This window comes from Siphateles boraxobius, unplaced genomic scaffold (assembly GCF_051911475.1).
Source record: "Siphateles boraxobius isolate OS27281-9 unplaced genomic scaffold, OSU_SipBor_1 33, whole genome shotgun sequence".
NCBI classification, from domain to species: Eukaryota; Metazoa; Chordata; class Actinopteri; order Cypriniformes; family Leuciscidae; genus Siphateles; species Siphateles boraxobius.
The window spans coordinates 5697535-5722461 of NW_027508953.1; the positions used below are offsets into that span (position 1 = coordinate 5697535).

Here is a 24927-nt window from a genome sequence, read left to right on the forward strand (position 1 = left end):
TGACCTTCGCAACAGCAACTAGATGTAGTCATTTCAAAGCTTTGTATATCTGTATCTATTTGTGACGTTAATAATACTTAAACAACTGAACTCATAACTACTAACACAATCATTGGGTGAGAGAGGGACTTTTTTAGAACCCTGAAGTTGCAAACCCGTAATATCGCTCTTTGTCATCTGAACAGCGATAAACACACTCAAATGTCTCAATTCATGTTTACAAACACAAACATGCAAAGATGGTTAGAGCAATAAAAGATGGACTGCCCTTTATGGCACTGAGCGTGGTGACAAACGCAGACGGATGGTAAGCAGTTCTTCTGTAACTATGAATTGTCTTTTTTAGATGTTTAGAACTGAGCTGGACCAGATTGGACTGTTATTTGCGAGTATATCTGTTCAATTTCCAATGCACTAAAATTCACTCTTTTTTGTCAAAACATTTGTTTTAGGTCACTTAAATTCATAATCTCTTCAACTGCATTCCTGAAATCTTCAGGAATTCACTAATGCGTCATGTTAATAATATGAAAATATGAGTGTAGTTGCTGTTTGAAGGCAACAATGACAGGTTGTACTACTATACATGTTTTTTTGTTTACACAGAAAGCAGACATACTCACTCAAGCTCAGCCAAGATGGTGAACCTCAGTTTGACTACAAGCTAATATGCGATTCACAGAAGCACTGGAAAGGCATTGAGATCACGGAGACGGTTTGCTGTGCTGCTGTCACGGGCCGTCAGGTTTGGGGGTTTCTCCAGACGAGGAGCCGAAGCAGCTGGAGATACCTGCTGAGTTTGGCATGGAATCTGCATGTGGCTCCACAGGAGTCAGAGTAATTTCCACTTCTCCTCTGTCGTCTAATAACGTTGCGGGCGGGAGGTACGAGATGGCGCTCTGTGGCACTTCTAGGGGAACAGGCCTTCCTTCTCTGTATAACGGCGCACGTTGGATGACCATCCTCCTGCTGGTCAGCTCGAAACCGGGTTGGTTGGGATTTTGCATTAGCAGGACGGACTGCTGCTTCTCAGGTTCTGATGCAGGTTGACACTGCACCACTACGCCTCTATTCTCAGGGTCCGTCACTTCCTGGATGGTCTGAAGCATTAAGCCTTGCTGCTCCTGGATCACAATTTCAACCAACTGCGATGGAGTTGCTGTAGCACAAGAAGGCATGGCCTTTTGGATTACTCCTCTTGTGAGCAAAGCTGGATTTGGATTCGAGGTCGGGGATGACTGTACCTGTGGTGCCACGTCTTCAGGTCTTGGCTTTCTGGGACGTCCTCTTTTGCGTTTTGGAGCAACGCCAGCGGCTGACACTGAGGTGGAGGGGTCAGGGCCCCTCTTTGGAGCCGCCGGTCGCGCTCTCTGGACGACAGGGGTCGGAGCAGCGGAAGTGGCGACCGTGACCGAAGTTTTCTCACGCTCAGGGTAAGAGAGACTCATGCCAGGCAGAATCATAAGAGGGACGGTGCCACCTGGTTGAGAGGGTATCGTTGTGACGGTAATGGGCAAAGTGACTTGAACACTTCCCGAATCGGCTGGTGCCAGACACGGTGGGGAGGTTTTCTCTGGGACGGTGCCCCTGGGAAGGAGCTGAGGCAGCTTCTTCATGTAGGCCTCCACTCGAGCCGACTCCACCTTGTTGGTCGGTTTATCACTGACCTGCTGCTTATTGGATGGCGACTGTTCTACACCGTCTTTCTCTTTTTGCTGGCAAAAATATCACAATATTTTTTTTCTTCAAGAATTATATTTACTATTTATAGTATTTACTTACAAGTAAATTGCAAAATTGCAAAACGAACCCTTAAAGGGTTAGTTCACCCAAAAATGAAAATGATCCAATGATTTACTCGAGCCATTCTAGATGTATATGACATTTTTCTTTCAGCCAAACACAACTGGAGTTATTTAAAAAAAAAACATCCCGGCTCTTCTAAGCTTTATTATGGGAGTGAATTGTACCTTAGATTTTGAAGCTCAAAAAAGTACATCCATTCATCATAAAAGTAATCCGTACGGCTCCAGGGGGTTAGTGACGGCCTTCTGAAGCGATGCGATGTGTTTTTGTTAGAAAAATATCCATATTTATAACTTCAAAAACTATGATCACTGGCTTCCGGTAACATATTAACGAACGGTGAAGCGCAGAGAATAGAGCAAAACAAAACACTGTCATGAATTAGAAGTCTAAAACGAGAATTTTTACAGAGAAATGTCGGAGGAGCTTAAGTTTCTTGCACAGCCCTGTTTTCTTTTTAAACCACGAGAGGCGTCTACCCTCACATAAGCTTGCGCTACTCCTACATCCCACGGCAGATGAGGGTGAGTAAATTATGGGATAATTTTCATTTTTGGGTGAACTAACTCTTTAAGGGTTTATTTTGTGATAATAATTGGCTGACTAAAAATTATCCTACACAGGACCTGGCTACTTAAATAAATAAATTGCCATTAAATATTGAATTCAGTTAAGAAAAATAACAGTATAGATAAATGAACAGATATGTAGGACAAATTTTTGATGATATTTGACAAATATTAAACAAATATTTGCAGCAATCTGAATCAACTGTTCTAGAGAGTAGAGCCAGACATATGAATCATTATGAATTATTCTGATTATTTTATTTGCATAGCATTTTTTTTAAATAGCAGGGATAGAAATGAAAATAATAATATACCTTATTGTCCACACTGTCCTCCTCTGAGCCACCTGCTCGGGAAGCTGATGAAATCTTTTTGATTACCTTATGAGGTTTGGAAGATCCACCTAATAATAATAATAATAATAAATAAAATAAAACATATATATATACACATATATATAAAACCAGCCAAAACCAGTGTATTAGCATTAACTAAAACTAAAACCATTAAAAAAAATCATTTTATTTTCATCACCTGAAATAAGACAAAATATAGAAACAAACTTATTTTAGCTGCCAAGGCGAAATTTCTCAAGTTGAAATTCTAAAATAACTAAAACTTTATAAACACTACATAAACATATTAAAAAAGAAAACCATTAAAAAGAGATTGAAAACAGAAAATATCAAAATAAAATTAATTCAAATAATTAAAGCCTATAACAGCATATCAATGATACTGCAATAACTCTGAGCAAAATGTAACTCGTCATCTTCCTATTTACTTGACATGTACCTGCGAGAGCGGCTGAGGTGACGAGCTCGGCTTGGCTGCAGCGTGGGTTGACGATGTGCTCCTGCACGAGGAAGCGTGCGATTTCTACCACCGTGTCAAAAGAACGCTTCAGGATCTTTTGGGCCCAGTCACAGATGAGTTCACAGGCTGCTTCGGTGACCTCTTGCTTGTAGGTTTGCACCAGTTCTGTCAGTTCAGACTGGAGGCGGCACATTAAATGGGTATGTAAATTGGATATTTAAGCATAAGCATATGTTTATGTTAAAATTAACTGATAGCCTATATTATTTTCATGTGGTGAAAGCAAATTAGAGAAAAAGTCCGTAGTAACAAAGACAATCATACCGGGTCATTTTTGAGGTCCAGGTTGGGCAGCAATGGCATGTTTAACACGGTCTTTCGACGTATCCCACTATAGCAGTATGTGCTGGAAATTACGTTAAGGGACAATATACTATACACTAAGTTTCATCAAATTAAAAGAGATTTTTAGATTGAATTCAGTTAAATGATTATCAATTAAATGAATTTAAAGCATGAGATGAAGACATCTAAAAAACCTCATAAAACCAATACATTACAGATATATTCCACCATGGAATAAAAAATAAAAAGGTAATTGTGACTTTTTATCTCACTATTCTGACTTTTTATAAGGCAAATGTTAATATCTCACAACTTTATAACTCACAGTTGCAAAAAGTCTGAACGGAGGTATAAATTTGCAAATGCACGGGGGAAAAAAGTTAGAATTGTGATATAAAAAGTTGCAATTACCTTACAAAGTAAATAAATAAAACAAGCTTACATTGTATCAAGAGTGTTGACAATGTGCAGAAAGCCATCTCTAAGTATCTAAAATATTAAAAAATCTTTATCAGTGCACAGTGTGTGCTTTCATGACATTTATGAATCACCGTACAATCAATCTGATGATAGGGTGGCTTGGACTTCTCTAGATAGGTTTTGGAAATATTTTGAGGCAAAAATGTTTGTCTGTTTTTTACAAATTAAATGAAGGATATTTGGACTGTCCTCTACCGCCCAGTCTTCGTGCTTTAATGTTAGGGAAGATGTCTCGGATGATTTTGCCAAAATTTGCTGCACTTAGAGGCCGATGCTGTAAGTTGTCACAGTGCTTCCTGTTTAGATATAAAAGAGGTCAGTAAGCAATCATTGTATTCTTGTGAAAAACAGCAAACATGCACAGAAAAACACATATAATTGACCCTTAAAAGTCTAGGAAAACAGCTGGAAAGTGTTTACCCATATATGATAAACATTTATTAAATATAACCACAAGTAATACGGCCTATTGGAAGTATCGTAATTACAAGTTTCCTAGTCGTAAATTAGACATGAACGCCCTCTCAAGTCGTATTTACTAATGGGAAACTCTGAGATCATTTTTATACCCGAGTGTCTGATTTGGACGCGTCATAAACTTTAAACGATTGCTGCTGCAACTGGTATTCTTTAATAGTTTTTTCCACAACAGCTAGATCGCCTTGTCTTGACGTTAAAGTAGTGCATATTAAACACACATGAATAACAATTTGAAGCATATTGTACAGGTGCTGGTCATATATATTCATTCATTACACACAGACTGATATATTTCAAATGTTTATTTCATTTAATTGTGATGATTAAAACTGACAACTAATGTAAATACCAAATTCAGTATCTCCGAAAATTTGAATATTACTTAAGACCAATACAAAAAAAGGTTTTTTAGAAATGTTGGCCAACTGAAAAGTATGAACATGAAAAGTATGAGCATGTACAGCACTCAATACTTAGTTGGGGCTCCTTTTGCCTTTTTACTGCAGCAATGTGGCGTGGCATGGAGTCGATCAGTCTGTGGCACTGATTAAGAACAGGGATACCATGGTCCTTAAGCCAGGTACTGGTAGCTTTGGCACTGTGTGCAGGTGCCAATTCCTGTTGGAAAATGAAATCTGCATCTCCATAAAGTTGGTTAGCAGCAGGAAGCATGAAGTGCTCTAAAACTTCCTGGTTTACGGCTGCGTTGACCTTGGACCTCAGAAAACACAGTGGACCAACACCAGCAGATGAAATGGCACCCCAAACCATCACTGACTGTGGAAACTTTACACTGGACTTCAAGCAACGTGGATTCTGTGCCTCTCGTCTCTTCCTCCAGACTCTGGGACCTTGATTTCCAAAGGAAATGCAAAATTTACTTTCATCAGAGAACATAACTTTGGACAACTCAGCAGCAGTCCAGACCTTTTTGTCTTTAGCCCAGGCGAGACGCTTCTGACGCTTTGTCTTGTTCAAGAGTGGCTTGACACAAGGAATGCAACAGCTGAAACCCATGTCTTGCATACGTCTGTGCGTGGTGGTTCTTGAAGCACTGACTCCATTTGCAGTCCACTCTTTGTGAATCTCCCCCACATTTTTGAATGGGTTTTGTTTCACAATCCTCTCCAGGGTGCGGTTATCCCTATTGTTTGTACACTTTTCTCTACCACATATTTTCCTTCCCTTCGCCTCTCTATTAATGTGCTTGGACACAGAGCTCTGTGAACAGCCAGCCTCTTTAGCAATGACCTTTTGTGTCTTGCCCTCCCTGTGCAAGATGTCAATGGTCGTCTTTTGGACAGCTGTCAAGTCAGCATTCTTCCCCATGATTGTGTAGCCTACAGAACTAGACTGAGAGACCATTTAAAGGCCTTTGCAGGTGTTTTGAGTTAATTAGCTAATTAGAGTGTGGCACCAGGTGTCTTCAATATTGAACCTTTTCTCAATTTGCAAAGAGATACTGATTTTGGGGTTTTCATTAGTTGTCAGTTATAATCATCGAAATTAAAAGGAATGAACACTTGAAATATGTCAGTGTGTGTGTAATGAACGAATATAATATTCAAATTTCACTTTTTGAATGGAATTACTAGATGGGATGCTAGATGCTAGAATGGGATGCTAGATTTATTAAAAAATCACTATCTTCAATACAGTTTGGCTTTAATAAGATTTTTCCCAACAAATAGGCAAGAATAATCCTGGTGTACTCCACGATTCCTATACTTTTCCGACACCAAATCAGTCCTTACCGGTATGTCTCGTAAACATCTTGTTTAGGCAGACAGGTGTCAGGATGTTCTTCCAAGTGGCTACGGATCCAGTTACAGGTGTGAAGCTGGTCTGCTGTGTTGACCGAGTTTGAATCACCACTGGTGCACACAGAAAAGCAGTTTAAACAAATGGATCAAGGCTGACTGAAGTGTATTTGTGTGATTTTATGACCTGTACCTCTTCTCGCCTGCACTTGGACCTGAGGGTAGCTGTAGATAAAGGTAGAGTTTGTCGTTGTCAGAGAAACGCTGTACATCTTCCTGAGAAGAGACATGTCACAAGGAGAAAGAAGAAATGAGAGGAAAAGATTTGCTCAAAAACACTGCAAATGTACATGTAAACTGAACGAGTGTGTAATAATATACTATACAATAAGACACAGTTGTCACAAAATAAACATGATTGGTGGTAGCCTAGTTGTTATAGATCTGAACTGCTAATGTAATAGTTGTGGATTCAAATATATTCTACCACAACTGTGCCTTAATAAGATACTTGAGTGTTAACAGTGTTAACTCTGTTATATCCTTGTTATAAATAAGAATACAACGACTATAACTGAAAATACGCTTGATATCAACTATACAATTTCAGAAGACTGAAATCGCATTATACTTTATCCACTTACCAGAATTTTGTCCACTTTGCCCTGCACATTTTTACTGTGGAAAAATAAAAAAAGATAAGAAACAAACATGTATAAAGATGGAAAAGAAAAATGTTTTCTTTCTTTTTTCCAACATTTCTGGCAATAACGGTACAAAAGAGAGAAATTTTGAAAAAAAGGATGTCATTTCTGTGCCACTAGTATCAATAACGACAAATCTAAAAAATAAAAAGGGTTTCACAAACACTAGGCTACATACTGTCTGCCACTGGTCACTAAAAAAGAAGCCTGGGCCCAAACGAACCACTAGCTGAGCCAATGTAGCTGCTGGGGTTCATCATACAATGACGTAACTTGCTGCTTAACCACCATAGTACCATCATTGGAGAAACTAACTAACTTGTCACAACTGTTTCCCGAAAACATAGTAACTTTGTCACACATCCATCATTCGAACCATGTTGGTTCAACAATTTAGTTAATTAATGACTTCACACACGTGAAGACTTAAAACGTGAATGAACCTCATTGGTTCTTGCGGAAGCTCAAACGTGCTGCGTAACACGAGAATGAACCTCATTGGTTCATGCGGAAGCTCAAACGTGCTGCGTAACACGAGAATGAACCTCATTGGCGAACATGCTTGAGCGTCTGTTTACATAACTGATGTGTGAGTTGATGAATGATTATATGTGAATAAAAGCCTAAATTTAATCTGTTCAGCGTATAAAGCGATTGTGTCTCCTCAGAAAATTTGGACTAAACCAATCGATTTATATGGATTAGTTTTATGATCTCTTTATGAACTTTTTGAAGCGTAAAAGTGGTAGTTGCGTAGCTGGCAAAGGAGGGACAGAAAGCTCTCAGATTTCATCAAAAAGATCTTCATTTGTGTTCCGAAGATGAAAGACTTATGAGTTTGGAACGACACGAGGGCGAGTAATTAATGACAGAATTTTCATTTTTTTTAATGAAATTAAAACTTTAATTTTAAAGGTAATATACCATTTCTTCTGGTAATACAGATTTAAGATTGTATCTGAAACACAATGAAGAAAGAGTAAAAAGTAGTAGTTCTTACGAAATGTTGCTCTTAAGCTTCTGCAGCAGCATACTGGGCTCCGTCTCCCCCTCCGAGGCTTCTGTCTTTACCTGATCTTCTGCCATGTCTCAACCACACTGGACTGACAAACTGCATTCAGAACCCTCCTGGACCTGAAGCTCTAGACAGAATATGAGGCAAATGTTAATGTGTTCACATAAGGTTTCGGGTAACTTTTAAGAGTTCTAGAGTCTGATATGCAACCGCATATTTTACAAAAGTAAATGAATTATAGGATTATTGAGAGATGCAACCAGGGCTTAACTAACACAATTCCACTGTTGATTAATGCAACTAAATGTCAACAGTAAAAGTTGTAGAGTGTTTGCAGTTTTTAGACCATATTTGTGGTATTAGGTTTTTAAAAACCACATTTGTTGTTTTATAGTATTTCTTTAATATACACAACAACATAAAGTCTCCAGATAATCTTAGAACAAACTGCTTACTGGTAAACAATCAATTCGTCACATGTCTATAAATGATCATCAGTTTCACTACAAACTAGCACGTTTAGGCCATGTTTACACATGCAGCTACACGCAATAAAACCACGCAAGCGCCTAAATTCTCCCACGCCTTAACGCTCAAGACATTTTCCCCGTTTTGAAAATACAGCCACTCATGAAACTGTTGTCAGGTCAATCGGATTGCAACCATGCCCAAATACTGCAGGACTGTTTTTCCTGCCCCAGTCCAGACATTTGCTCATATTCAGCACACACGCGCCCAATGAAGATCTCAACATAAGATACTGATACTATCGGCCGGTGTATGCATGATACCAGGATCAAATCCCATCACACATCACTTAAATGCATGATTTAATCTAATATACGACTAGCATACATGAGACAAGCACAGTTCTGGTTGATTACACCCATGTGTATCTCTATGTGGGCGTACAGAAAGGCCAACCAACCAGAAACTGGACGAGGCCATTGGTTATTTATGACCAAAAGCTCATTTTAGCGTAAGTTAACCAAATTCTCAAACGCAACTTTTCATTGATCACAAGAAATAAACATCACAGCAGCCTTTGAATGAGTGTGACTTAGCAGCTAATAGGCTAACGTGAGTGCGAACAGGCCGAAGAGACGTCGAATTAACGAAACCGACCAAAACGAAGTTATTTTACTATAATTCAAAATTTAATGACATAATTTGTAAAAAAATAAACAAAATAAATAAATAACTTTAGCTTTTAGCATATGTATGCTCAAGCTAGCTATCGTTAATATCATTACCAGGCTTTCCCTATAGAGCTAACTAGCCACACTTGTACGCCTCGAAAACCTTCGAATATTACATTAAAATACCTGGCTTTTCACATAAAAAAATACCCATTATCATTGTACAAAGTTTACCTAATGCAATATCTCATTCAAATACAAAATAATGATACCGTTTATTTTATAAACGAAAAAGAAACTACCTGAGACAAATATAGAGCAAAAATCCCCTTTCGGCTTATTTTGTGATTGGACGACTGTGGTATGTCTGCCTGACTACAAAGCAAAGCTCGACGCTAGTTGGCTGGTCTGACTCATCCTACTTGGATACAGAATGAAAGGGCGATTTGATTGGTTAATGGTTTTATGCGAGCAAAAAGAAAAAGAAAAAGAAGAGAGAATCCTTTTAATATTCTGTCAGGCAACTATCATTTTTGTGTACATTTTCATGAAATATAAACAACTACATTGTTATTGGACACAATGATGGACATTTCCTAAAATTTAGAAAATTCTTAATATGCTTTTTGTATGGTGATATTAATACCAAATTAGCCTTAAAGTAGTAATATTTAATATTTAGCTTTTTTACAAATTCAGTTTTACTCGGCATTTACTTTTATGTACTGAAAGCATTAATACAACCCGTTAATTAATACCAAGCTCAACTAAATCCTAGGAATATGAAAATATTTTTACACTCACATTTTTTTTATTTCACTCAAGTTGTCACATTTAAAAACAACTTAATTTAAATTAAGCTTTAACGTCTCAGGGATAGGAAAACGTCTATATCTATAAATACAAGTGTCAACAAAACCTTTCAGGAAGACTCTCAGAATTATTATAAATTATTGCTACATTTTATTGCTACAAATTATCATTATTATAGCAATTGCTATTGCTTTTATTAAACAATTGCTATTGTAAATCCTAAAAAATTAAAAAAAATTCAGAATTTTATGTGATACCCTGACGCAATTTATACTGCTTTGTCTTTTCTTTCTTTTTAATACCAATCGAGACTTTTATTTTGAAATTACTTCACTTGTCTCGAAAGGAAAGGGAAGTAGCGCATGTTCTACACAAGTTTGACCCTTGTGGGTGATGGATTTCTGAATACTACAAATTAATTTAGTTATTTTATATAAATTTGCCTCTAAAAGCAGTAGCAATAATTCAGGTAGGTAGATTGCAACTGTATATTATATGGGATCCGTTTAAAAACCTTTTGCATAAACACTCATTACAAAGCCCAAGAAAGTGACCGCTTTTATTGAAGATCCCGCTGCTAGTATTACAAACTGTTAGTGGGGAATATAACTTACCACCCAAATTTGTTGTATTTTTTTAAGATTAAATGCATGACACATGTGTAATTCAAGATTAGATTCCACAGATATTTTTTTAAATTGTCCACAGCAGTATGAGACTGACAGCGCTGCTTTCGATGGCAGCAAAAGCTGCATTTCCACATGATTATCGTTACGGGACAAACAGACCTTGGACGATCGCAGCCAAGCGGCTCAATCCACCAGGCAAGAAAAGAAGAAAGGTGTTTGTTGAACCTATTGCAAATGAGGAATGGCATGTCCTGAGAGGAGACACAGTAAGTGACCATTTCTGTGTTTACGTATGAAAACATTTAATATGTAGTGAAAGGATGTTCAGTTTTTTATCCACCTGACGTCATCCAGATCATATACATCTTTTCGTCCACTGGAATGTAAATATTATTGATATTGTTTTAAAACAATTTTCAAACGGGGTCTGTAGAAAAGTCAATTTTTTTTATTAAAGTCGGCATGAAACGGAAGTTGTGTTCGTCTTTTCTTCTCTATTGTGACGTATATCCGAGTGAAACGTCTATTCAAACAAGAAGAAATGTAAGGTGCCAATTTATTGGATGGTTGTAGTTTGCTATTGCTGTGATCTCATGTGAGTGACAGGTTGCCCCGCCCTCATGCCAGTAAACAAGTCATCTGTGAAGAGAGTATTACTGCGTTTGAAATCGCATACTCTCTTGAGTAGGTACTTAATTTGAATAAATACTTTGCGACCGCTAGAAAAATACGCTCTGTATAGTATGAATGTGTATAGTATGAATGTAATACGGATTTACTATTCACCATGTTGTCATTACCATGTGACCTACCAGCATCGATTTGATCGCTGCTCTAACATTCACAAATCCTCTCCCATAGCCTCATGGGACAGTAACATGTTTTCACAACCCCGCCCAAAGTAGTAGTAGTAGGTTACTAGTAATTATGCATAATGTATTGTTATTACTATAGTAAGTACATGTAGTAACTACTGTATGTCCCCTTAAATTAAAGTGTTACCAAATATATAGCTAACATTTGAATTTTAGAATGGGGTCCCACACTCAAGGATTATTATATTTGGGGTCCATGGCAAAAGATAAAAAAAACCCTGTTTTTAAATAATCTCTCTGTAGTGGATGTTTTAGCACCATTTAACTTGTGCATGTTTTGTATTATTTCACAATGCATATCTGTATAACATGGCATTTAAATCTAATTCAACCAGGTGGAGATTTTGTCTGGGAAGGATAAAGGAAAGCAGGGCAAAGTTGCTCAGGTGTTCCGGCGTCGAAACTGGGTCATTCTCGAGGGCCTGAACACGGTAGGAGTAAAACATGTATTTAATTTGACTCTTTTCTTTATGATTTTATTAAAAAGCCGCACTTTCAATTGTTTAAAAAAAAAATCCCAGCATCACAGGTATGTTGGCAGATCTGGAGATTATCGGGGTACTTACATCGCCAGTGAAGCCCCTCTGCTGCTGAAGGATATTACACTTATTGACCCGACTGACAGGTAAGCATTAATATTGCCTTCTGGAGCATCAAACATTCAATACAGTAATACAGTAGAATGTCTCTCAATGTATGTGTTTGTGTCTAATGTTTCTTAGGAAGCCCACAGATATCAATTGGAGATTCACTGAAGAGGGTGAGCGAGTCCGTGTTTCTGTCAGGACAGGACGGATTATTCCCAAACCTGTCTTCCAGAGAAAAGACGGCATCATTCCCCAGCAGTGGAAAGGTGGGGTTTCTGTGGAAGGGAAGGGGGTTGAAAGTTAAAAAACAAAGCATTTCTTCCTAGAGTTATTACTATTCAAATCTTTACATATGGAGTGTTTGTCTACCTTCCAGATGGACCCAAGGACACATCACCAGAGGACACACTTCAGAAAACATACATGCCATCTTTGAAAACCCTTGAGGAAGAAGTTATGGAGAAATTAAACATTCAGGAAGATAGAAGGCCTCGTAAGAGCTACTGGTACTGAGTTACCACAGAGACTGTGTATTATGTTTGAGCTTAACAACAATAGCTAGATTATTTATCATGGAGAATTAATGTATGTGTTCTGCAGACTTTGTCAATAAAACTAAACAAATGTTATACTCCATTTCCTTGATTTTATGCCACAAACTCATGTTACCAACCAATACACATTGGTTTATTTTCTGTACAAATGTATAATATGGTTCAAACGTTTGGGGTCAGTAAAAGCTTTATTAAGAAATTAATACCTTTATTCAGCAAGGATGCATTAAATCGATCAAAAGCTACACTAAAGACATTTATAACATTATAAATTATTTCTATTTCAAATAAATGCTGTTTTTTTAACATATAATCTTTAACATATAAGACTCTTGAAAAAGTGTTTCCATAAAAAATATATAAATTTTTCACAATATTACTGATTTTACGTTTTTGTTTTGGTGAGCATTAGAGTCTTCTAAACAAAAAACAATGAAACATCTTACTAATCCCACTCAATATTCTGCCTAAACATTAACCAACATAACAACCTCTTTACCTCAGCAACAACAAAACTGTTCAAATAATATTCACACTTTTTTGGGTTATCCATCTCCACAATAATTCCCAGTTTCTCGAACAATTATATTTATGCATGGTAATACTCGAGTAGAGCCTTGTGTGAGTTATGTTTTTGCAATGGTATTATATATAATGACATTCTTGTTTGCAGTTGTTTTGTTTATTCGAAGATTTATAGTCAGGGTTCGTCACGTTTATTGATCAGATTCCACTCCACGCCAGTTGGTGTCAGTATCGCTTAAACCTCTGAAACGGTGCAGCGGATGTTCAGGAAATCCTTCACGATGGTGGAAGAAAACTGTTTATGGGTCTAAATGGTTAAAGAGGAACGATATGTTTATTAACAGTCATTGCTAGTTTGTTTAGACTACTATATTCGTTTGTTATTCGCCTTTTGCAAAGAAAATATTGATTTAAAAGCTGGGTTTCCAATGCAATCACGGGTCCTGCTGCAAGCGTAGATTTATCTGGAGGCGAATTTGGCATCGATGTTGTGATCTAACGTTAGATATTTACACACAATATTTGTCCAAATAACGTTAAACCTGGAAGGACCGTACAGAATGATATGAGATCAGTTGAGCTCCGTTGTCAGCGATTCTTGCGTCTGATTCACTCTCTTATGAACACATCTGATCTGTGGCGATGTCTCTAGTAGCGTACGACAGCAGCGACGACAGTGATCGCGATGACTCGCCGCGTTCACTCGCTCGACCCGCGGGCAAGATCGGCGGACTGTTCGCTTCTCTGCCCGCGCCGAAAAAAACACAAGCATCAGCTCCTCAACCTAAGAAAGTGACTATGGACCTGCCGAAACCCAAGAAACGCACAGAACCCGTCAGAATCACCGTTCCTGAAATAAAACCAGCAGATGTGAGTTTTATCTCTGAGATCTATTAAAATCAAATTATTTTACTGAAAGTCTTTCTGATTGATGGTGTTTGTCTGTTTTAGTCCGACTCAGATGATGACGAGCCAGTTCGAAAGAAATCAGCTCCTCAGGTATGGATATATATATATATATATATATAATTACAGCTGTACTTTATTTTAAATAAATATTTCACCACCTTCAGACCCCTAGAATTAAATTTTTTTTCACATTTAAGTATATAAAATATTATTACATTTAGAATTATGTATAATTATTAGATATACATAAATTTATTAAATATAAATTATTTATAATTAGCTATTAAGTTTTTTTTTCCTGCAATTACCGCCTCGGGTGTGCATTATTTTTCTAATAATTCAACGGCCTGTCGTCAATTATTCCTTACTTTTTTTTTTAACTAATTGTGTACGCCAACAAAATTCCGGGTGGAAAAACTACATTACCCATGATCCTTCCCATTATCTCCACCAATCAGAGAATCTCGACAACCAAATTGGTCCATAGGAACTGTTCAAAGGGATAGTTCACCCAAAAATGAAAATTCTGTCAGTATTTACTCACCCTCGTGTTGTTCCAACCCCGTAAGACCTTCGTTCATCTTCGGAACATGAATTAAGATAATTTTGATGAAATCTGAGAGCTGGATCACTCCTCCATAGGCTTCAAAAGGATTGAAACTTGCCGGCCTCGAAAAGTTATTAAAGACATCGTTAAAATAGTCCAAGTGACTACAGTTGCTCAATCTTAAGTTTATCAAACGACGAGAATACTTTTTGTGCGCAAAAACAAACAAAAATAACGACTTTATTTCAACTTTTCATTTCCTTCTCTGTTGTCCTCTAGTCAGTTAACATAGTGTGATTCCGTAGAGCTACGTCACACGTAGGCTCACTATTGGCCGACGCTGGTCATGTGGGTGATGCGTGTGACGTACAACAACAGAAGCTTACGCTTTTACACTAGTGAACTGACTCGAGGCCCACAGAGAAGGAAATTAATGGTTGAAATAAAGTCGTTATTTTTGTTTTTTTGCGACTTTTCGAGGCCGGCAAGTTTCAATCCTTTTGAAGCCTATGGAGGAGTGATCCAGCTCTAAGATTTCATCAAAAATATCTTAATTCGTGTTCCAAAGATGAACGGGGTTACGGGTCTTACGGGGTTGGAACAACATGAGGGTGAGTAAATACTGACAGAATTTTCATTTTTGGGTGAACTAACCCTTTAACACCAGAGCTGCGAATAATGTAACTTCAGACTATATTTGTATGCATGTATATTTTTCAATAAATGTAAATTATATCGTTTCTATACATGTAAACAACATCAATAGTTTTATAGTTCTCCATTGTTTTTAATTAATGATGTCATTTGCAGTGCTTAATTGGATTGTAGTTATTTAACTCATTTAACACATTTTCTGGATGGCCCGATTTCATTATATTTTTCATAAATGTGAAAGTATAAATGATCTGGGTAGACTTACCTCGTAGTAAATACGAATATTTTCTTCCAGGGAGGAGGTGGTTTGTCCTCTCTGCTGCCCCAGCCTAAGAATCTAGTGGTGAAGGAAATGCATCGGCCCCTGGTGCCGCACACCCTGACCAAACGCCCTGGATCGGATAAGCCGAAGGCAACCATAGGAAAGTCCCAGGGTGTTTCTGGAACCAGTCCATCCCCATCCGCCATCAAAGCCGCTGCAAAGTCAGCGGCGATGCAGTTAGCCCAAAAAATGGCCGCGGATGAAGAGGGAAGTGACGATGAAGTCGCTCCGGAGAACTACTTTTCCCTACCAGAAAGCTCATCAGAGCCTGTGATGTCTAAAAACCCTGATTCTCAGCAGTATGTTCCCACTCTACACCCTCCACCCGCTGTGCAAGACTCTCCATTGGACTTTGGTTCTAATGCAGACAGTTACAGTAGGCCAGTCGGAGCCAGTCAAGACGGTCAGAAGGAAGAATACCCACCGCAGTATCCCGAGAATCCACGGCCTGAGACTTCTCCACAGGTACTTCAAACACGTGTCCTTATCAAGAAGCACCATACACCATATTTCCTTGTAATTTCAGCAGCTGATGCTTTATGCATATGTTTGACAGGATTACCTTGAGGAGGGATATTACCAAGACCCAAACCCTGAAGCTGATGAGCAAGACGAGTCAGGCTCCTCTTCAATGTTCAATGATGAAGCAGTGAGTTGTTTGTAGCATCACTATTTTTTTTCTGTATTTAAAAACTATTTTTTTTCTTCTGTATTTATATGCATTTCCATATTTTCCAACCTGAAAAATGACCCACATGAATTGCTTAAATCCGGGGAACAAAACTTCTGCATTTTCAAATACTTTTAATTCACAGCAAAAAATATTTGCAATGTAATATTTGTATTATTATTCTGTAAAACAAAGTAAAAATAATTATATAATATATATATATATATAAATAAATCTTATTTTTTCATTATTGTTGTTTTTATTAAATGGTAAAAATTTTGTATAATTGTTAACTTGTGTATTTAATAATTATTAAAAAATAAAATAATTTTTTACAGTACAATAGAATTACTGCTATAGTAATATATTTTATTGATTTGTTCGATTTAGTATTTTGATTAATATAAATAAGATTTTGAATAATAATGACCATTATTAAATTATCATGTTTTATTTTTCAGTACAATAGTATAGTGGCAATAGTGTTATTTCTTCATTTTTTTTATTTATTGGTATTTTATTTAAATAATTAAAAATATATATTTTGAATAAATCATGAATACATTTTATTCTTAGCCAATCACATGCCTGATTACAATTGCTCATAGTATAATTATCTAAGTATTAATGTTTGGTGTGAATTTGTCCAGTTCCGTTGAATGTTTCTTCATTCACATCTTCCATCTAGTTGAGGTGTGCTGTTACTTTTCCAAGCAAATATACTTATAAATTTGCCTAGTGGATGCAAAACAGGTGTACAATTCTGTATAGAGTTTTTTTTTATTTATTTTTTATTGGGCCAGTAAGTTACCTCCTAGCAACCACTAAGAACACCCTGGAAACCATCTAGTGCATCATGACGCTTTGCCATGACTAAATCCTGATTGATCAGAGTTCAATTCCAATATTCTGTGTATTTCTCTAGTTTCGGCGGCTGCAGGGCAAACAGAATCGCGGAAGAGAGGAAATCAAGTTCTTGGAGATCAAAGGAGACGATCAGCTGAGCGGCGCTAAGCAATGGATGTCCAAGAACATGTCAGCAGAGGTAGAGCCGCGCAAGTCTTTCAGCAAGGTAAGCACCTCCAATACAAGGCATTACATGAGGAAATTTCAGTTCAGAGTCAGACAGGTGCAGAAGTTGCTAACAGTGTCCATTTTCTGAGGGATGGAAATAAATGAAAGAGAGACACTGACTTTTCCATCTCGTTTTCAGAAAAGAGGAGATCAGCCAACGGGGCAACAGAGACGCAAGCACCAAATCACGTATCTGATTCATCAGGCCAAAGAACGCGAGCTGGAACTCAAGAACAACTGGGCCGACAACAAAATGACTCGGAGACAAACGCAAGCCAAGTACGGATTCTAATGGACTGGATATCAGGATGTTGAGCACACTTCTACCTAATGTGGAGCAGATTTTGTTTGCCTATACAGGAATCTTTTTGCCAGCTTTTAGAGCTGTAATTCCAGTTCATATTATTTCAGAAAGGAGTGAAGGACTGCAAAGCTCTATTGGCTGCTATGACTTTGTTTAAGACGGCTCCCAAATGTCTGCCTAATACGGTCTTTCCATTTGAACAACATTAGGTTTTGTTATGAGGTTTTAGTTTTGTCAAAAATCACTTCTAACATTACAGTAGCTGTGTGGGTTCACATGATTTATTATATGTTTGGGATGTCATGAGTTGTTTGTCCGATAGGCTGTTGTCTTCCACACTGCCATCGTAAGCAGTGGCATATATAAAACGTTATTGATGAGACGCTTTACAATAAGTTTCTGTATATTAACATTAGTTAATCCGTTATGTATTATGATTTTTTTATAGCATTTAATAAGTTTGGTAATTTATGAATATGCTATTGTTTATTGTTAGTTCCTAATGCATTAACTAATGTTAATGTCTAAAAATCAATGTTTGTGTGTAAATTAATTCATGTTTATGTATTGAACCTTATTGTAAAGTGTTATGAAAAAAAAAGAAGTAAATCTTAAAAAGTGTTTGAGTGAATCTTCCCAATCCTGGTTTAATTCTTTTAAACGGCTCGTTTTTATTTGAATTTAGATTCTTAATCAAAGACCCTTGTGTAGAACCATTAGTAAAGTGTAACAGTTTCATGACACCTATAGGAAGAAATGTATTAAAATGTTTAATTTTGTGTGTAAAAACACTTTTATGTGTGAAATAGTTACTATATCACTGCCAGAAATAAAAAATACATTAACCTGAGCAAAATAAGGTTGGTTCACAATATAATTTTGACTTACAAGATTTCTACGTAGAACATATGGGGGGAATATGTTTTTAATTTATGCTAAATGTATGTCTCAAAAAGTAGGAATGGGTTGAAGCCACAACCATTAAATTGAACAATGATTTAATGTTGAGTTTGGTTGTTTTATTATACTTTTAAATTATTTGAATTTGAACACGATTTCACACGGTGTTGCCAAGTCTGTGGTTTTCCCTTCGATATTTGGCTACTTTTAAATTGTTTTCCGCCGGTTGATATTTTGTTTCCATGGGTTGATTTCAACTTCCCCCTACCCTCTCAATAATATCGCTGAATTTCGGCGCTCCAGCACCCTGCATTGGGATATTTTGGGGGATAATTTTAACCTGGCATTAGGCTAGCTTTGCGTAGAACTGGCAACCCTGCTGACAGTTAAAATGAGCCCGATAAGTACTAAATAACATCATACATTGAGGTTGTTTCTGGCACATTTTGGAGAATAACCTGTACAGTAGAAATTTCAAAGACGATTATTAAGGTAAAAAGTTGCCATCACCAGCATGTTGGAAATATCAGGCTGTCCCTTGACTGATGACAGGGCTGGAAACTTGTTTGTGTGGCACATTGTGTCCCGTGATGCTTGTGATAGTCTGCACCTGCTCATCATGCTTGTACAGCACTGTCTGGGAAGACTACGCAACGCATTTTCGAAAGATGTTTCCCACAGAATAATTTGCCATATCACAAAACACACAATGAAAAGAATGACCCAGTGAAAATGGGAGTGATTTTTCTGTGCTCCAGATCTGAGTAGACTGTGATGAGGTGGAAAAAAACATTCACAACTGAAAACCCAATTCATATGGATACGTTCACGAATTTCTCTTTAACTTTTTTTTTAAATCCACGTAGTGAGGAAGAGTCTCTTCTGTTATTTTAGTTTTATTAATATTAATATAAATCAGCTTTTATTTTTACATTTATAGTTTTAATTTTTAGTAATTTCATGTACTTTTGTCATATTATTATTAGTTTTTAAATATTGTTATTAAAGTTTAATTTATTTTTATTTCAGTTATAGTTATATTTCAGTTATAGTTTTTTATATATTTCCAGTTCATAATTCTAGTGCTCCAACTTAAGCAGTATATTGCAGGGCATCATTTCTAAATTTTACTTAGTGTGTTTTTCCAACAAATCTTTTTTATTTCAGCTTTATTTTAGAAATGTTTTAAATAGTTTAATTAGCAGGAGTAACTCCGCTAATGCAGCATGTGCAGTAGTGTAAAAATGTAATGAATGGGAAGATAAGTGAATAAGACCACACACGCCACAATTTACTTAAATGTAACTACTGAAAATAGTGTCACAAAAATATTTAAGAATTCAGATTAAGCATGTTTTCGTAAATTGAATAAACCATAGTGTTATTGCATAAAAAAAACAGTTATATCCGTATATGATCAGTGTTGGGCAAGCTACTCAAAACATACATTTTAAAATTAGAAGTTAAATTTTGACGTTAAATGCACTATTGCTTTACATAGAACTTTTCTATAGTCTACAGTATTTAATGCAATTACATCAGAAGTAACTGTAATTAGAAAAATTATGAGTAATCTCTTACTTTACTTTTTTCTGAGAAAAGTACTTAAATTACAGTACTTAGTAATGCATTACACCTAATACTGCATATGATGCATGTTTAATATTTGGGGGGGGGGGGGGGGGCTGACAGTCATTTTGCAATATATTTTAAAGATAAAAAACATCATAGCAATAAAAAACGTCACCTCTCAAATTACAAGTACAGACAGACACATTTAGTGCCCTGTTCTTAGTGAGCAGATACATACAGATGTTCATTTATTCAAAAAAGAATGAAGACTACACAGGAAGAAATAAACAATCATTTTATTTGTACATATTCTCCAAGTTGCATTCAGCAAATAAAACACTATTCTGAATCAGACTGTTCTTGCTTTTGTTGCTTCTTCATCAGCAACAGTTGGCTGGGCTCCACATACGGCACCACAGGCATGGGCACCCTGACCGTGTCCACTCCGTTCACCTGAGAGACCAAACACTGTTCAGATAGCAAGTTCTGCCAGAAACTATTCAATCCCATAAGTGTAAAATGATCATATAACTGTACTGTTTGCACTTGTAAAGTCAATGACTTACCGTGACATCACACCAGTACTCTCCAGGCCCTGTGATTGGTTCTTCTGGAAGAGTCAAGGCATGAGTCGGCACAACCACACCGAGCTGAGGACAGAAATACAGTCAATGGTACAAAACCACTGTGAACAATGTAGGTACGCATTACTTTTGCACTTGCATTTTATGTTGTGTTTCTAAAAATTAAGATTCTGTGTTGACAGAATTTATACTTCCAATAAAAATAAATGTTTCCCTTTTTTCGTATCTTACCCGTCTAAGAAACTGTCTGCAAACTATCTCTTTTGTGAGCGAGTACTGAACTGTTGTGTGCATGGCGACTTCAAGCTGTGTTTTCTTCAGGAATTCAACAGTCTGCAAAATGAACACAAACACACAAAGAAGGTGCTCATGTTGACATCAATATATGAAACCTGCAATTTTGTTTTATAAATTATGTTTTATAGTTTAAAACACACGACAACTCACTAGCTGTCCTGTGCGTGTCTGGATTCGGTCCTCTGGCCGTCCCTCACGCAGAAGCTACAGGAAAAACCAGGCAAACTGTGAACACTTGAAATTATGAAAACCCATTTCCACCACATAGAGGAAAAAAATAATGCTTTGGTAAATCTTAATAATGACATAAAAAGGAAAAATTATTACATTAAAAAGTCAAAATATAACATAGAAAGTAAATTATGAGCAGTCGAAATTCAACAAAGTAAACATTATGACATAACTAGGTCATAATTATGAGATAAAAGATTGAAATTATGACTTAAGTCATAAATTTTGACTAACGTCATAATTGTGATTTGTTCCAGAATTCTTTTTTATATGCTGGTTGAAAGTCTCTTCACATCCCGATAGCAATACTAGGTTAATGGGTCTATATGTATTTATATGTAAATATATCGTCTGTGAAAGGTGTGTAAGATTACAAAATGTTCGTCCAATCATCACCCTCATTCCGAATGCAATGCTATGATGTCCTACCTGCCTCTCAATGTATGTATTTTCATACCGCCAGGCACCCTGCTCGCGCAGTCAGACATCACATGTAATCAGCGTGTTTCATGCTATGTAGAGTTAGTCAGTCATCAAGCACCGCCTTTTACAGTTCCTCCTGAACCAAAACCACCAGCTTATGCTGCATTCACACCATAACTACTGTAATTTGGAAGAGGTGGAACAACATCTCTCAAGACGCTTATCAGACTCTGCTCTGCTGTGCGTGTTCATGTGTTTTGAAGGAGACATTGGAGACGCTCTGAAGGGAGGGTGAGCTCTTACGCTTTTCAAAGCTAGCTCACTATTGTTAGCCTCTCCGAAAAATTACTTGCCCTACCTTTAAGTCATAATTTCAACTTTTCATCTCATAATTATGACTTAGTATGTCATAATGCTGACTTATGTCATAATTATAATTTACAAAAGCATGATATTTTTCTTATGTGGCAGAAATGGGCTTCCATATGAAATTATGGTTATGACAAATGAACTGATTTGTAGATGTAACTAACCCTTATTTCCTCTGCAAACATGTCTTTATTTTCCTGTGAAGGGTAGACAGCCAGGCCTTGGGGTAGCAATTTGTTGCGGCCCAATGATTTTTTCACAAAAACCGTGTCACCTCGTCCACCAAGCTCTGTAAAATAAATCTAATATCAAAAATCCAAACGAAAAATATTACAATATTTTTGCAATGCAAGAGCACTCACTGGGCACGGTCTGGGAGAGGATGAGCTCCATTTTATCCTGGGAATTGTGTTTTCTGTCCTCAACCATGCGGTACACTCTGTGTCGACGTGGATGCAGCCTGGGTGGCTTTCCTTCCTTTGATAAAGGAACCTTCCAACAGCGTTCTACAATTACTGTATTCTAGAAGAAGAGTAAAAAGTCAAAAGGTGTACATGTATTTTCATCACAACTCCATCTTCAAAGTCATTTCAGTGAAACTGCATTACATATGTGCTTTCATGAACTACTGTTTATCTATGTCTACTGTCTAGTCATTAGACTAGCCACAGATAAACAAGTCATCAGTTTAAACAATTAACGTTATGTTTAATTGCAACTAGGCAACAAATCTGCAATGAGATATCGGTCACTGCGTTATCAAAGATGTTCATTTTCTTCTGCTTACCTTGCATGCTGTTTGTGACAGATTCTGTATTCGACTCAATGAAGATTTTAGATTTGAAAGATTCCAGCAGCTTTGAAGGACAGTCCTTGATGATGCTACCGACCACATGATTAATATAGACGTTAAGATTGAAGATTAATGAATTTATTTAGTTGCAAATATTAATCATAGCCACCACCCGTAACACGGTATAAATACTTTGTCAAAATTCACAAATATATCTCAGCAGATATCTCTCACAATCTGTCATTGCATTCACTAAAACACATGAATAGCGCTGGGGTGATAAAGGACCCCTAAAAGGTAGTAGTGTATTTTGCCTGACAAAAAATGTCAGCAAGTTTGTTGAATGAGCTGAATTTATCACTTACTTTAAAATATGAATATAGTACAACACGTTTGTTTTCCAAATTGGCGTATTATATTGTAAACAAATATATAAACATATCAATATGTAAAAGAGTTATGACGTTAAACTTAACTAGTTCCCCAAATAACTAATTGGTTTCAAAATAAAAGTCCCGGCTCAATAAAAGTATAATTTCTTCAATGGAACCTCAATGCATTTACTGAAGAACAAATTTGACGAGGTTATTTTCTCTCTCACTCCTGAACTCCTCACTCACTCCTCACTCTTTGAACCTTCATGGACCACAACCAGTGGAGCTCGAAAGTTTTGTACATTGAGTTTTTTTACAGTAAAGATTGTGAGAAGTTACACTAAAATAAACATGTACAGTATATGAAAAAGCTCTTTATTGATTTTTAAAGAATATAAATCAACAAAAAATTGGGTATGCATCAAAGTCTTGTAAAACATGAAAAATGGCAGTTAGACTATTCATACAAAACAAATAAAGAATGTATAAAATGTCTCGACATGCACTGATTCAAATTCATTACATTAAGTATTAATTGAAAAAATAAATTTGGTAAACAAGAGTGTAAAAACAGCAGGGAAAAGGCCCAACAAATTGTATAAAATGATATGCAATGTATATGTATATGCAATTTACATGTCAATACACTTCAGTGAAATAGGATGGATTCAAAAGACAGAAAAAACAAAAACAAACAGAGGTCTTGAAAAATTACATTGAAAATACACTCACAAAGAAATCCTTTTCAGAAACATGATAATAATTACATTGAAAAAGATATATCGATAGTAACTGGAAATAGCACTGTTACTGTTAATGTATCATTGTCATTTCACAAAATTCATGGTCTGAATAAATAAATTATTTGTAGGGATCCTACATAATCGCCTGCACATCATGAAAGTTTAAGGAAAGGGGGCTTTAGATTATCAGTGACAGAGCTGTATCTGAACAAACTCTGTGTGGCATAGTTTGTTTAAGTAAACTATCTTTTTTCTTATGTCATGTTATTGGATTCAATTTTAATAATACCAGCCTATAAACTACAAGGGCCTTAACTGAATTAAGACAGTTCTGCAGTTAAACTTTGTTGTTTAAGACCACAAATGCACAACTTTGACAATTTCGATTACAATTAGCCCTTAAAAGTATAATTTCAGAAATGTGTCTGGCTAATAATGACAATCACTAAAGCTCTGCCCACGCACATTCTCATGATGTGATGAGTAAGTATCAAGATTTAGCAGCTAGTCCTTTAAAATTGAGTTCAAGCAGACAGCAGTGATCCTTCGAAGCTGATCTAATATGATCTGAAATGTAACTGACTGACGACATGCTGTCGGAGCCTCTAATACTCAAGCAAATGACAAGGATGAAATATCAACAAGTTTACATCATCACTTCACCCAGTAACACATAATAATCAATTATAATACAATTAATTATGATGATGGAATAAGAATGGGGTTACATTTTAAAATATTTGATAGTATTTTAATGATTTTAACTGTAATTATTTTATAAACAATACAGACTATAAAGACCATTTTGACCAAGTGTCTATAAGACGCCATATACACTGCTGGTCAAAATTTTGGAATTAGATTAGATTTTTAATTATTTTGAAAGAAGTCTCTTATTCTCACCAAAGCTGAATTTATTTGATGAAAAACACAGTAAAATATTAATATTATAAAGTATTTTTGCAATTTAAAATACCAGTTTTCTATTTGAAAATATAATTAATTCCTGTGATGTCAAAGCTGAATTTTCAGCATCATTACTCCAGTCTTTAGTGTCACATGAT

General features: G+C 36.4%; 4 protein-coding genes across 8 annotated transcripts in view; 2 read left to right on the forward strand and 2 right to left on the reverse strand.

Moving 5' to 3' along the window:
• Positions 1-595: 595 nt before the first annotated feature.
• Positions 596-9469, reverse strand: rfx5 (regulatory factor X, 5). 3 transcript variants are annotated; one of them, XM_077195184.1, is made up of 10 exons: positions 9417-9469; positions 7961-8102; positions 6901-6934; positions 6450-6532; positions 6251-6370; positions 4193-4312; positions 3516-3591; positions 3171-3369; positions 2690-2778; positions 596-1715 (listed from the first exon to the last, which is right to left on the reverse strand). In XM_077195184.1, the coding sequence occupies exons 2-10, from the start codon at positions 8044-8046 to the stop codon at positions 732-734; spliced, it is 1791 nt and encodes a 596-aa protein (XP_077051299.1). In that variant the 5' UTR covers positions 8047-8102; positions 9417-9469; the 3' UTR covers positions 596-731. The 3 variants fall into 3 exon arrangements, with proteins under 3 accessions (XP_077051299.1, XP_077051300.1, XP_077051301.1); XM_077195185.1 differs by lacking the exon at positions 9417-9469 and adding an exon at positions 9349-9396; XM_077195186.1 differs by lacking the exon at positions 9417-9469 and adding an exon at positions 8431-8561.
• Positions 9470-10259: 790 nt separating this feature from the next.
• mrpl24 (mitochondrial ribosomal protein L24) lies at positions 10260-12647 on the forward strand. Of its 2 annotated transcripts, none has more exons than XM_077195202.1 (6): positions 10260-10396; positions 10636-10822; positions 11767-11862; positions 11953-12056; positions 12154-12284; positions 12395-12647. In XM_077195202.1, the coding sequence occupies exons 2-6, from the start codon at positions 10640-10642 to the stop codon at positions 12529-12531; spliced, it is 651 nt and encodes a 216-aa protein (XP_077051317.1). In that variant the 5' UTR covers positions 10260-10396; positions 10636-10639; the 3' UTR covers positions 12532-12647. The 2 variants fall into 2 exon arrangements, with proteins under 2 accessions (XP_077051317.1, XP_077051316.1); XM_077195201.1 differs by having other exon boundaries at positions 10269-10396; positions 10639-10822.
• Positions 12648-13318: 671 nt separating this feature from the next.
• prcc (proline rich mitotic checkpoint control factor) overlaps positions 13319-24927 on the forward strand; it is a 42730-nt gene continuing 31121 nt past the window's right edge. The window contains exons 1-6 of one of the 2 annotated variants that reach the window (XM_077195192.1): positions 13319-13967; positions 14049-14096; positions 15503-15994; positions 16086-16178; positions 17125-17271; positions 17413-18579. In XM_077195192.1, coding sequence (XP_077051307.1) covers positions 13740-13967; positions 14049-14096; positions 15503-15994; positions 16086-16178; positions 17125-17271; positions 17413-17565 — 1161 coding nt within the window. In that variant the 5' untranslated portion in view covers positions 13319-13739 and the 3' untranslated portion in view covers positions 17566-18579. Of the gene's footprint in view, positions 13968-14048; positions 14097-15502; positions 15995-16085; positions 16179-17124; positions 17272-17412; positions 18580-24927 lie in introns of those variants that run through there. The other variant, XM_077195193.1, reaches the window with a different exon arrangement.
• On the reverse strand, positions 20330-23045 carry mrpl9 (mitochondrial ribosomal protein L9). The gene is made up of 7 exons (XM_077195604.1): positions 22741-23045; positions 22316-22475; positions 22118-22242; positions 21081-21134; positions 20865-20966; positions 20616-20699; positions 20330-20502 (listed from the first exon to the last, which is right to left on the reverse strand). The coding sequence occupies exons 1-7, from the start codon at positions 22846-22848 to the stop codon at positions 20389-20391; spliced, it is 747 nt and encodes a 248-aa protein (XP_077051719.1). The 5' UTR covers positions 22849-23045; the 3' UTR covers positions 20330-20388.